The following is a 12,327-nucleotide window of genomic DNA, read 5'->3' as shown; positions in this document are numbered from 1 at the left end:
AGTGACTGCATGATCTGCCCGTCCAGGCGATGTAAAAGTTCCCTGGACCAACACCCCGAAACAAACAGGTTCTTCATCTCACTGACGTCTGTGCAATGTTCTGTGTCCACAGGAAACCAGTCACTGCACCTCAAACAATTCATTGTACGTGAAGTGCTGTCAGATGATTTGATGTGGAATTATTAATGAGAGAAATCAAAAAGAAATAGTTTTCATGTTATTAAGCTGACAAAACAGTGACATAAACAGGGAGTCGATGCACAGACCTCACACCGGCTACAGCCCTCACACACTGAGTTCCCGTCTCCGGGTTAACATCGGGGCCATTCTCTTCGGTCCCCGCCACAAACTCTGGCCCCTCACCTCGGACTCCATCCCTCTCCCCGGCCACTGTCTGAGGCTGACCCAGACCATTCACAACCTTGGCTTCCTATTTGACCCTGAGCTGAGCTTCTGACCCCATATCCATTCCATCACCAAGACCGCCTACTCCCACCTCCGTAACATCGACCGTCTCTGCCCCGCCTCAGCTCATCTTGGAAATATATCGCCGTTCCTTCATCGTCACTGGGTCAAAATCATGGAACTCCCTCCCGAACAGCACTGTGGGAGAACCGTCACCACACGGACTGCAGCGGTTCAAGAAGGCGGCTCACCACCACCTTCTCAAGGGCAATTAGGGATGGGCAATAAATGCCGGCCTCGCCAGTGACGCCCACGTCCCATGAACGAATAAAAGAAAATCTGCTGCCGAAACCCTCATCCGTGTCTCTAGACTCGACTATTCCAATGCTCTCCTGGCCGGCCTCCCATCTTTCACCCTCCATAAACTTGAGCTCATCCAAAACTCTGCTGCCCGTATCCTAACTCACACCAAGTCCCATTCACCCATCACCCCCTGTGCTCACTGACCTACATTGGCTCCCAGTCCGGGAACGCCTCGATTTTAAAATTCTCATCCTTGTTTTCAAATCCCTCCATGTCCTCGCCCCCTCCCTATCTCTGTAACCTTCTCCAGCCCAACAACCCTCCGAGATCTCTGCGCTCCTCCAATTCTGGCCTCTTGCACATCCCCGATTTTCATCGCTCCACCATTGGCGGCCGTGCCTTCAGCTGCCTAGGCCCTAAGCTCTGGAATTCCCTCCCTAAACCTCTCCGCCTCTCTCTCATCTTTTAAAACCCTCCTTAACCGACCTCAATCAGCACTCATTTGCTGCACACTCCCAGTATCTCCTTCTTCTGTCTTGGCATCAATTTCTTTGATTACAATTCTTGTGAAGCACCTTGGGATGTTTTTCTACGTTCAAGGAGTGATATAAATGCAAGTTGTTGTTGTTGTGGTTGCTCCAATTGTCGCCGGACGAGGAGAATCACAAACCTCAGCTCCCGGCCGGGTGAAACTGTGAATCTCAGTCGGGAATTCTCCCTTCACCGTCTGGCCCATTAATCCCAAGTTTAATCATCGGCTGTCAATAGGATCAGCAAATTAATCCAGACACAGAAACAAAAGCAGCTGAGAGCTGAAAGTGGAGAAAACATCGTAACCCCTCCCCACCCCCACACACCATCGTAACCCCATCCACACAGCATCGTAACCCCTCCCCACCCCCACACACCATCGTAACCCCATCCACACAGCATCGTAACCCCTCCCCACCCCCACACACCATCGTAACCCCATCCACACAGCATCGTAACCCCTCCCCACCCCCACACAGCATCGTAACCCCATCCACACAGCATCGTAACCCCTCCCCACCCCCACAGCATCGTAACCCCTCCCCACCCCCACACACCATCGTCACCCCATCCACACAGCATCGTAAACCCTCCCCACACAGCATCGTAACCCCTCCCCACCCCCACAGCATCGTAACCCCTCCCCACACAGCATCGTAACCCCTCCCCACCCCCACACAGCATCGTAACCCCTCCCCACCCCCACACACCATCGTAACCCCATCCACACAGCATCGTAACCCCTCCCCACCCCCACAGCATCGTAACCCCTCCCCACCCCCACAGCATCATAACCCCTCCCCACAAAGCATCGTAACCCCTCCCCACCCCCACACAGCATCGTAACCCCTCCCCACACAGCATCGTAACCCCTCCCCACCCCCACACAGCATCGTAACCCCTCCCCACACAGCATCGTAACCCCTCCCCACCCCCACACAGCATCGTAACCCCTCCCCACACAGCATCGTAACCCCTCCCCACCCCCACACAGCATCGTAACCCCTCCCCACACAGCATCGTAACCCCTCCCCACCCCCACACAGCATCATAACCCCTCCCCACACAGCATCGTAACCCCTCCCCACCCCCACACAGCATCGTAACCCCTCCCCACCCCCACACAGCATCGTAACCCCTCCCCACCCCCACACAGCATCGTAACCCCTCCCCACACAGCATCGTAACCCCTCCCCACCCCCACACAGCATCGTAACCCCTCCCCACCCCCACACAGCATCATAACCCCTCCCCACACAGCATCGTAACCCCTCCCCACCCCCACACAGCATCGTAACCCCTCCCCACCCCCACACAGCATCGTAACCCCTCCCCACCCCCACACAGCAATGTAACCCCTCCCCACCCCCACACAGCATCGTAACCCCTCCCCACACAGCATCGTAACCCCTCCCCACCCCCACACAGCATCGTAACCCCTCCCCACACAGCATCGTAACCCCTCCCCACCCCCACACAGCATCGTAACCCCTCCCCACCCCCACACAGCATCGTAACCCCTCCCCACCCCCACACAGCATCGTAACCCCTCCCCACCCCCACACAGCATCGTAACCCCTCCCCACCCCCACACAGCATCGTAACCCCTCCCCACCCCCACACAGCATCGTAACCTCTCCCCACCCCCACACAGCATCGTAACCCCTCCCCACACAGCATCGTAACCCCTCCCCACCCCCACACAGCATCGTAACCCCTCCCCACCCCCACACAGCAATGTAACCCCTCCCCACCCCCACACAGCATCGTAACCCCTCCCCACCCCCAAACAGCATCGTAACCCCTCCCCACACAGCATCGTAACCCCTCCCCACCCCACACAGCATCGTAACTTCTCCCCACCCCCACACAGCATCGTAACCCCTCCCCACCCCACACAGCATCGTAACCCCTCCCCACCCCACACAGCATCGTAACTCCTCCCCACCCCCACACAGCATCGTAACCCCTCCCCCTCCCCACACAGCATCGTAACCCCTCCCCACCCCCACACAGCATCGTAACCCCTCCCCACCCCACACAGCATCGTAACCCCTCCCCACCCCCACACAGCATCGTAACCCCTCCCCACCCCCCCACACAGCATCGTAACCCCTCCCCACCCCCCCACACAGCATCGTAACCCCTCCCCACCCCCACACAGCATCGTAACCCCTCCCCACCCCCCCACACAGCATCGTAACCCCTCCCCACCCCCCCACACAGCATCGTAACCCCTCCCCACCCCCACACAGCATCGTAACCCCTCCCCACCCCCCCACACAGCATCGTAACCCCTCCCCACCCCCCCACACAGCATCGTAACCCCTCCCCACCCCACACAGCATCGTATCCACGAGCTGGGGGAGGGGGGGAGCTGCAGGGGGGGATGGGCTGCCCCTCTCCTCACTGCTATCGAAGGTATTTAGTTTTGTAATTCATTGTTTGCGAAGTATTTTGGGGACACCTTGAGGATGTGATTAGGTGATAGAGAAATGCAAAATCGGCCGGTTAAGAATCTGAACATTTCGGGGTTATTTCTTTTCACTGATCTTTTTCCCAAAATGTTGATCCATCCACTCAGTTAACCTGTTCCTGAAATCTCCCATGGACTTCCTCAGTTTTCCTAATTTGATACAGTTAGCACTATCATTCTTCTTCTGCCTGTGTGAAATCATTTATATAAACAGAAAACAAGAGAGTTTCTGACTCAGTCCCGGGGACACCACCTACTCACAGATTGACAATCTTAACACACTCTGTTTCCTGTTCTGAACTCCAACTTCAAGTCAAAAGTGCCGTCTTTCAGATGACATGTTTAACCGAGGTCCCGTCTGCCCTCTCAGGTGGATGCAAAAGATTCGATGACAGTTTTTGAAGAAGAGCAGGGGGAGTTCTCTCCAGTGTCCTGGGGACAATATTTATCCCTCAACCAACATCACTAAAACAGCTCAACTGGTCATTTAAAAAAAATTATTATTTGTTCAAGACTAGCATTTATTGCCCATCCCTAATTGCCCCTTGAGAAGGTGGTGGTGAGCCGCCTTCTTGAACCGCTGCAGTCCGTGTGGTGACGGTTCTCCCACAGTGCTGTTAGGAAGGGAGTTCCAGGATTTTGACCCAGCGACGATGAAGGAACGGTGATATATTTCCAAGTCGGGATGGTGTGTGACTTGGAGGGGAACGTGCAGGTGGTGTTGTTCCCATGTGCCTGCTGCCCTTGTCCTTCTAGGTGGTAGAGGTCGCGGGTTTGTGAGGTGCTGTCGAAGAAGCCTTGGCGAGTTGCTGCAGTGCATCCTGTGGATGGTACACACTGCAGCCACAGTGTGCCGGTGGTGAAGGGAGTGAATGTTTAGGGTGGTGGATGGGGTGCCAATCAAGCGGGCTGCTTTGTCCTGGATGGTGTCGAGCTTCTTGAGTGTTGTTGGAGCTGCACTCGTCCAGGCAAGTGGAGAGTATTCCATCACACTCCTGACTTGTGCCTTGTAGATAGTGGAAAGGCTTTGGAGAGTCAGGAGGTGAGTCACTCGCCGCAGAATACCCAGCCTCTGACCTGCACTTGTAGCCACAGTATTTATGTGGCTGGTCAATGGTGACCCCCAGGATGTTGATGGTGGGGTATTCGGCGATAGTAATGCCGTTGAATGTCAAGGGGAGGTGGTTAGACTCTCTCTTGTTGGAGATGGTCATTGCCTGGCACTTGTCCGGAGCGAATGTTATTTGCCACTTATCAGCCCAAGCCTGAATGTTGTCCAGGTCTTGCTGCATGCAGGCACAGACTGCTTCATTATCTGAGGGGTTGCGAATGGAACTGAACACTGTGCAATCATCAGCGAACATCCCCATTTCTGACCTTTTGATGGTGGGAAGGTCATTGATGAAGCAGCTGAAGATGGTTGGGCCTAGGACACTGCCCTGAGGAACTCCTGCAGCAATGTCCTGGGGCTGAGAAGATTGGCCTCCAACAACCACTACCATCTTCCTTTGTGCTAGATATGACTCCAGCCACTGGAGAGTTTTCCCCCTGATTCCCATTGACTTCAATTTTACTCGGGCTCCTTGGTGCCACACTCGGTCAAATGCTGCCTTGATGTCAAGGGCAGTCACCCTCACCTCACCTCTGGAATTCAGCTCTTTTGTCCATGTTTGGACCAAGGCTGTAATGAGGTCTGGAGCCGAGTGGTCCTGGCGGAACCCAAACTGAGCATCGGTGAGCAGGTTATTGGTGAGTAAGTGCCGCTTGATAGCACTGTCAACGACACCTTCCATCACTTTGCTGATGATTGAGAGTAGACTGATGGGGTGGTAATTGGCCGGATTGGAGTTGTCCTGCTTTTTGTGGACAGGACATACCTGAGCAATTTTCCACATTATCGGGTAGATGCCAGTGTTGTAGCTGTACTGGAACAGCTTGGCTAGAGGCGCGGCTAGTTCTGGAGCACAAGTCTTCAGCACTGCAGCTGGGATGTTGTTGGGGCCCATAGCCTTTGCTGTATCCAGTGCACTCAGCTGTTTCTTGATATCACGTGGAGTGAACTGAATTGGCTGAAGACTGGCTTCTGTGATGGTGGAGATATCGGGAGGAGGCTGAGATGGATCATCCACTCGGCACTTCTGGCTGAAGATGGTTGCAAACGCTTCAGACTTGTCTTTTGCACTCACGTGCTGGACTCCGCCATCATTGAGGATGGGGATGTTTGCAGAGCCTCCTCCTCCCATTAGTTGTTTAATTGTCCACCACCGTTCACGACTGGATGTGGCAGGACTGCAGAGCTTTGATCTGATCCATTGGTTGTGGAATCGCTTAGCTCTGTCTATAGCATGTTGCTTCCACTGTTTAGCATGCATGTAATCCTGAGTTGTAGCTTCACCAGGTAGGCACCTCATTTTTAGGTACACCTGGTGCTGCTCCTGGCATGCTCTTCTACACTCCTCATTGAACCAGGGTTGATCCCCTGGCTTGTTGGTAATGGTAGAGTGAGGAATATGCCGGGCCATGAGGTTACAGATTGTGCTGGAATACAATTCTGCTGCTGCTGATGGCCCACAGTGCCTCATGGATGCCCAGTTTTGAGCTGATTGATCTGTTCTGAATCTATCCCATTTAGCACAGTGATAGTGCCACACAACACGTTGGATGGTGTCCTCAGTGTGAAGACAGGACTTTGTCTCCACGAGGACTGTGCGGTGGTCACTCCTACCAATACTGTCATGGACAGATGCATTTGTGACAAGTGGATTGGTGAGGACGAGGTCAAGTAGGTTTTTCCCTCGTGTTGGTTCGCTCACCACCTGCCGCAGGCCCAGTCTGGCAGCTATGTCCTTCAGGACTCGGCCAGCTCGGTCAGTAATGGTGCTACCGAGCCACTCTTGGTGATGGACATTGAAGTCCCCCACCCAGAGTACATTTTGTGCCCTTGCTACCCTCAGTGCTTCCTCCAAGTGGTGCTCAACATGGAGGAGGACTGATTCATCAACTGAGGGAGGGCGGTAGGTGGTAATCAGCAGGAGGTTTCCTTGCCCATGTTTGACCTGATGCCATGAGATTTCATGGGGTCCAGAGTCAATGTTGAGGACTCCCAGGGCCACTCCCTCCTGACTGTATATCACTGTACCGCCACCTCTGGTGGGTCAGTCCTGCCGATGGGACAGGACATACCCAGGGATGGTGATGGAAGAGTCTGGGACGTTGGCTGAAAGATATGATTCTGTGAGTATGGCTATGTCAGGCTGTTGCTTGACTAGTCTGTGGGACAGCTCTCCCAATTTTGGCACAAGTCCCCAGATGTTAGTGAGGAGGACCTTGCAGGGTCGACTGGGCTTGGTGTTTTGCCGTTGTCGTGTCCGGTGCCTCGTGGTCCGATGCCGGGTGGTCCGTCCGGTTTTATTCTTATTATGACTTTTTGTAGCGAGATTTTACAACTGAGTGGCTTGCTAGGCCATTTCAGAGGGCAATTAAGAATCAACCACATTGCTGTGAGTCTGGAGTCACATATAGGCCAGACCGGGTAAGGACGGCAGGTTTCCTTCCCTAAAGGACATTAGTGAACCAGATGGGTTTTTACGACAATCCAGTAGTTTCATGGCCATCATTACTGATACTCGTATTTTAATTCCAGATTTTATTTAATTAATTGAATTTAAATTCCCCAGGTGCCGTGCTGGGATTTGAACTCATGACTCCAGATTATTAGTCCAGTAACATAACCACTATGCTACCGTACCGTCAATATCTCATTGTCGTTTGTGGGATCTTGCTGTGCGCAAATTGGCTGCCATGTTTCCCAAATTACAATAGTGACTACAATTCAAAACTACCTCATTGGCTGTAAAGCATTTTGGGACTCCTGAGGTCATAAAAGGCGCTTTAGAAATGCACGTTCTTCCTTTCTATATTACATTGTGTATATTACACAGGTCAGTGTGTATATCACAGTGTATATTACACAGGTCAGTGTGTATATCACAGTGTATATTACACAGGTCAGTGTGTATATCACAGTGTATATCACACAGATCAATGTGTATATTACAGTGTATATTACACAGGTCAGTGTGTATATCACAGTGTATATTACACAGGTCAGTGTGTATATTACAGTGTATATTACACAGGTCAGTGTGTATATCACAGTGTATATTACACAGGTCAGTGTGTATATTACAGTGTATATTACACAGGTCAGTATGTATATCACATTGTGTATATTACACAGGCCGGTGTGTATATCACAGTGTATATCACACAGATCAATGTGTATATTATCATGTATATTACACAGGTCAGTGTGTATATCACATTGTGTATATTACACAGGCCGGTGTGTATATCACAGTGTATATCACACAGATCAATGTGTATATTATCATGTATATTACACAGGTCAGTATGTATATCACATTGTGTATATTACACAGGCCGGTGTGTATATCACAGTGTATATCACACAGATCAATGTGTATATTATCATGTATATTACACAGGTCAGTGTGTATATCACATTGTGTATATTACACAGGTCAGTGTGTATATCACATTGTGTATATTACACAGGTCAGTGTGTATATCACATTGTGTATATTACACAGGCCGGTGTGTACATTACAGGCTGAATGTTAATTCCCAAAGTATTAGTTTCAAGTTGCCCTTTTGGAAACTTTCTCATTTCCCCGTCAGTCAGAAATCCGATCTGGTCCCGATCCCGGTTTGAGTCTCTGAGCAGGGGCCGGTCCGGTGGAGCGTCTCGAATTTCCCGCAGTAACAGAGTCCCGCAAAACTACAGAAAACACCAAAGAAAATGCAGAAACTTACTCAGCGATTCCGCCTGGATCGCAAACTCCAAACCAGTTCACGGAGCGAGGAGGCGAATGGCCAAACACTCGGGATCGGAACAGCAGCACAGGCGGCGCTGGACATGGACCCGATCCCCATCCCGATCCCGATCCCGGCGGAGCCAGAGCTGCTCGATTCCCAACCCCAGCCCCAAACACAACCCAAAACACAACCCCACCCTCAAACACAACCCAAAACACAACCCCATCCTCAAACACAACCCAAAACACAACCCCATCCTCAAACACAACCCAAAACACAACCCCATCCCCAAACACAACCCAAAACACAACCCCACCCTCAAACACAACCCAAAACACAACCCCATCCTCAAACACAACCCAAAACACAACCCCACCCTCAAACACAACCCAAAACACAACCCCACCCTCAAACACAACCCAAAACACAACCCCACCCTCAAACACAACCCAAAACACAACCCCACCCTCAAACACAACCCAAAACACAACCCCACCCTCAAACACAACCCCACCCTCAAACACAACCCAAAACACAACCCCACCCTCAAACACAACCCAAAACACAACCCCACCCTCAAACACAACCCAAAACACAACCCCACCCTCAAACACAACCCAAAACACAACCCCACCCTCAAACACAACCCAAAACACAACCCCACCCTCAAACACAACCCAAAACACAACCCCATCCTCAAACACAACCCAAAACACAACCCCATCCTCAAACACAACCCAAAACACAACCCCATCCTCAAACACAACCCAAAACACAACCCCACCCTCAAACACAACCCAAAACACAACCCCAGCCCCAAACACAACCCAAAACACAACCCCACCCTCAAACACAACCCAAAACACAACCCCATCCTCAAACACAACCCAAAACACAACCCCAGCCCCAAACACAACCCAAAACACAACCCCAGCCCCAAACACAACCCAAAACACAACCCCACCCTCAAACACAACCCAAAACACAACCCCATCCTCAAACACAACCCAAAACACAACCCCATCCTCAAACACAACCCAAAACACAACCCCACCCTCAAACACAACCCAAAACACAACCCCAGCCCCAAACACAACCCAAAACACAACCCCACCCTCAAACACAACCCAAAACACAACCCCATCCTCAAACACAACCCAAAACACAACCCCAGCCCCAAACACAACCCAAAACACAACCCCAGCCCCAAACACAACCCAAAACACAACCCCACCCTCAAACACAACCCAAAACACAACCCCACCCTCAAACACAACCCAAAACACAACCCCATCCTCAAACACAACCCAAAACACAACCCCAGCCCCAAACACAACCCAAAACACAACCCCATCCTCAAACACAACCCAAAACACAACCCCAGCCTCAAACACAACCCCAGCCTCAAACACAACCCCACCCTCAAACACAACCCCAAACACAACCCCATCCCCAAACACAACCCCAAACACAACCCCACCCTCAAACACAACCCCACCCTCAAACACAACCCCATCCTCAAACACAACCCAAAACACAACCCCATCCTCAAACACAACCCAAAACACAACCCCATCCTCAAACACAACCCAAAACACAACCCCATCCTCAAACACAACCCAAAACACAACCCCAGCCCCAAACACAACCCAAAACACAACCCCAGCCCCAAACACAACCCAAAACACAACTCCACCCTCAAACACAACCCCATCCCCAAACACAACCCCATCCCCAAACACAACCCCATCCCCAAACACAACCCAAAACACAACCCCATCCCCAAACACAACCCCATCGCCAAACACAACCTCAAACACAACCCCATCCCCAGCCCCAAACGCAACCCCATCCCCAACCCCAGTCCCATCCCCAAACACAATCCTAAGCCCAACCCCAGCCCCAAACATAACCCCAATCACTTTGTCTAACCTAGGGGTCGCTGGTTAGTGATCAGGAATAAGAACCCTGACTGATTTTTCAGTCCGGCAGCACTACACCTAATTGTAGCCACAACTGCTGCTCAGACTGAGATCTGTTGTAAACAATTTTACAACACCAAGTTATAGTCCAGCAATTTTATTTTAAATTCACAAGCTTTCGGAGGCTTCCTCCTTCCTCAGGTAAATGTTTACCTGAGGAAGGAGGAAGCCTCCGAAAGCTTGTGAATTTAAAATAAAATTGCTGGACTATAACTTGGTGTTGTAAAATTGTTTACAATTGTCAACCCCAGTCCATCACCGGCATCTCCACATCAGACTGAGATCAGCTGACAGCACAGGTTGGGGACAGACCCTGGGGTCTTCGTGCCTCAATGTGACCCCTGGGCCAGTGTCAGAGGGTGAGCTCTGTATAACAGAAACAGGAACTGATGGCACTTTACTTCTGATCACTGGTAGTAGGGTCAGACTGATTCCTCATGTAAAGAGAATCTTGGTGAAGTTTCACAAACCATGTTCCCCGTTCCCTGTTTCAGTGCTTGGGCCTCATCCACAATCAAAGCTGTGTTTACATTTTATAAAGTAAAAACAAATGTTCCTTTCAGATTGGTCACTGCCGAAACTCTTCCAGTGATTCTAACGCCTGGAGCTGTAAACTCAGCTCTAAAACAGCAGGAAGGATCACAGAATCACTCCGCCCCCCCCTGACTGGCTGAATAAGGTGGCAGGGAGATTAACTGGAATCCACGTTAGTGAATGGGCTTGTTTTAGTTTTAGAGAAGCTCAGCCAACCACAGGACTGCATTCCAATCTCAAAAGGAAGCAGATCAAGGAAAGCAATTCATCCCTTGGCGAAGTTTGAAGCAGAATTGTTTTTATGTTAAACATTGTGCTGATTTTTTTCTGTTTGTTTTGTATTCAATGTGTTGATGAAATTCACATCAAAATATCTCAAGTCTTTTCAATTCTTATTTGTTACAATTTCATCACAATAACATGAAATGTTCTCATCCACCAACAATAATCCAGAGTCACAGGCAGGTGTGGACAGGCAGGAATCAGAGTTGGAGCAAGGAGGGGAATGAGCAACAATTGACCATCGCTGGGAATGAGCAACAATTGACCATCGCTGGGAATGAGCAACAATTGACCATCGCTGGGAATGAGCAACAATTGATCATCGCAGGGAATGAGCAACAATTGACCATCGCTGGGAATGAGCAACAATTGACTATCGCTGGGAATGAGCAACAATTGACCATCGCAGGGAATGAGCAACAATTGATCATCGCAGGGAATGAGCAACAATTGATCATCGCAGGGAATGAGCAACAATTGACCATCGCAGGGAATGAGCAGCAATTGATCATCGCAGGGAATGAGCATCAATTGACCATCGCTGGGAATGAGCATCAATTGACCATCGCTGGGAATGAGCAGCAATTGATCATCGCAGGGAATGAGCAACAATTGACCATCGCTGGGAATGAGCAACAAGTGACCATCGCTGGGAATGAGCAGCAATTGTCCATCGCTGGGAATGAGCAACAATTGTCCATCGCTGGGAATGAGCAACAATTGATCATCGCAGGGAATGAGCAACAATTGATCATCGCTGGGAATGAGCATCAATTGACCATCGCAGGGAATGAGCAACAATTGACCATCACAGGGAATGAGCAACAATTGACCATCGCAGGGAATGAGCATCAATTGACCATCGCTGGGAATGAGTAGCAATTGACCATCGCTGGGAATGAGCAACAATTGACCATCGCAGGGAATGAGCAACAATTGACCATCGCAGGGAATGAGCAACAATTGACCATCGCT

At 50.7% G+C, this 12,327-nt stretch overlaps 1 protein-coding gene across 1 annotated transcript; it reads left to right on the top strand.

Annotated features, from left to right (window-relative positions):
- Nucleotides 1-8,607: 8,607 nt before the first annotated feature.
- On the top strand, nt 8,608-10,485 carry LOC137342784 (uncharacterized). Its single transcript, XM_068006961.1, has one exon. It carries the CDS (start codon nt 8,608-8,610, stop codon nt 10,483-10,485), a length of 1,878 nt encoding a protein of 625 aa, XP_067863062.1.
- Nucleotides 10,486-12,327: the final 1,842 nt, after the last annotated feature.

The sequence above is a fragment of the Heptranchias perlo genome, chromosome 26, assembly GCF_035084215.1.
Source record: "Heptranchias perlo isolate sHepPer1 chromosome 26, sHepPer1.hap1, whole genome shotgun sequence".
Classification (NCBI taxonomy): Eukaryota; Metazoa; Chordata; class Chondrichthyes; order Hexanchiformes; family Hexanchidae; genus Heptranchias; species Heptranchias perlo.
This window is presented reverse-complemented; position numbering and strand designations above follow the sequence as displayed.

What these genes read in the sequence shown, in the direction of transcription:
- LOC137342784 (XM_068006961.1), top strand. Translation starts at nt 8,608, where the DNA reads ATGGCCAAACACTCGGGATCGGAACAGCAGCACAGGCGGCGCTGGACA.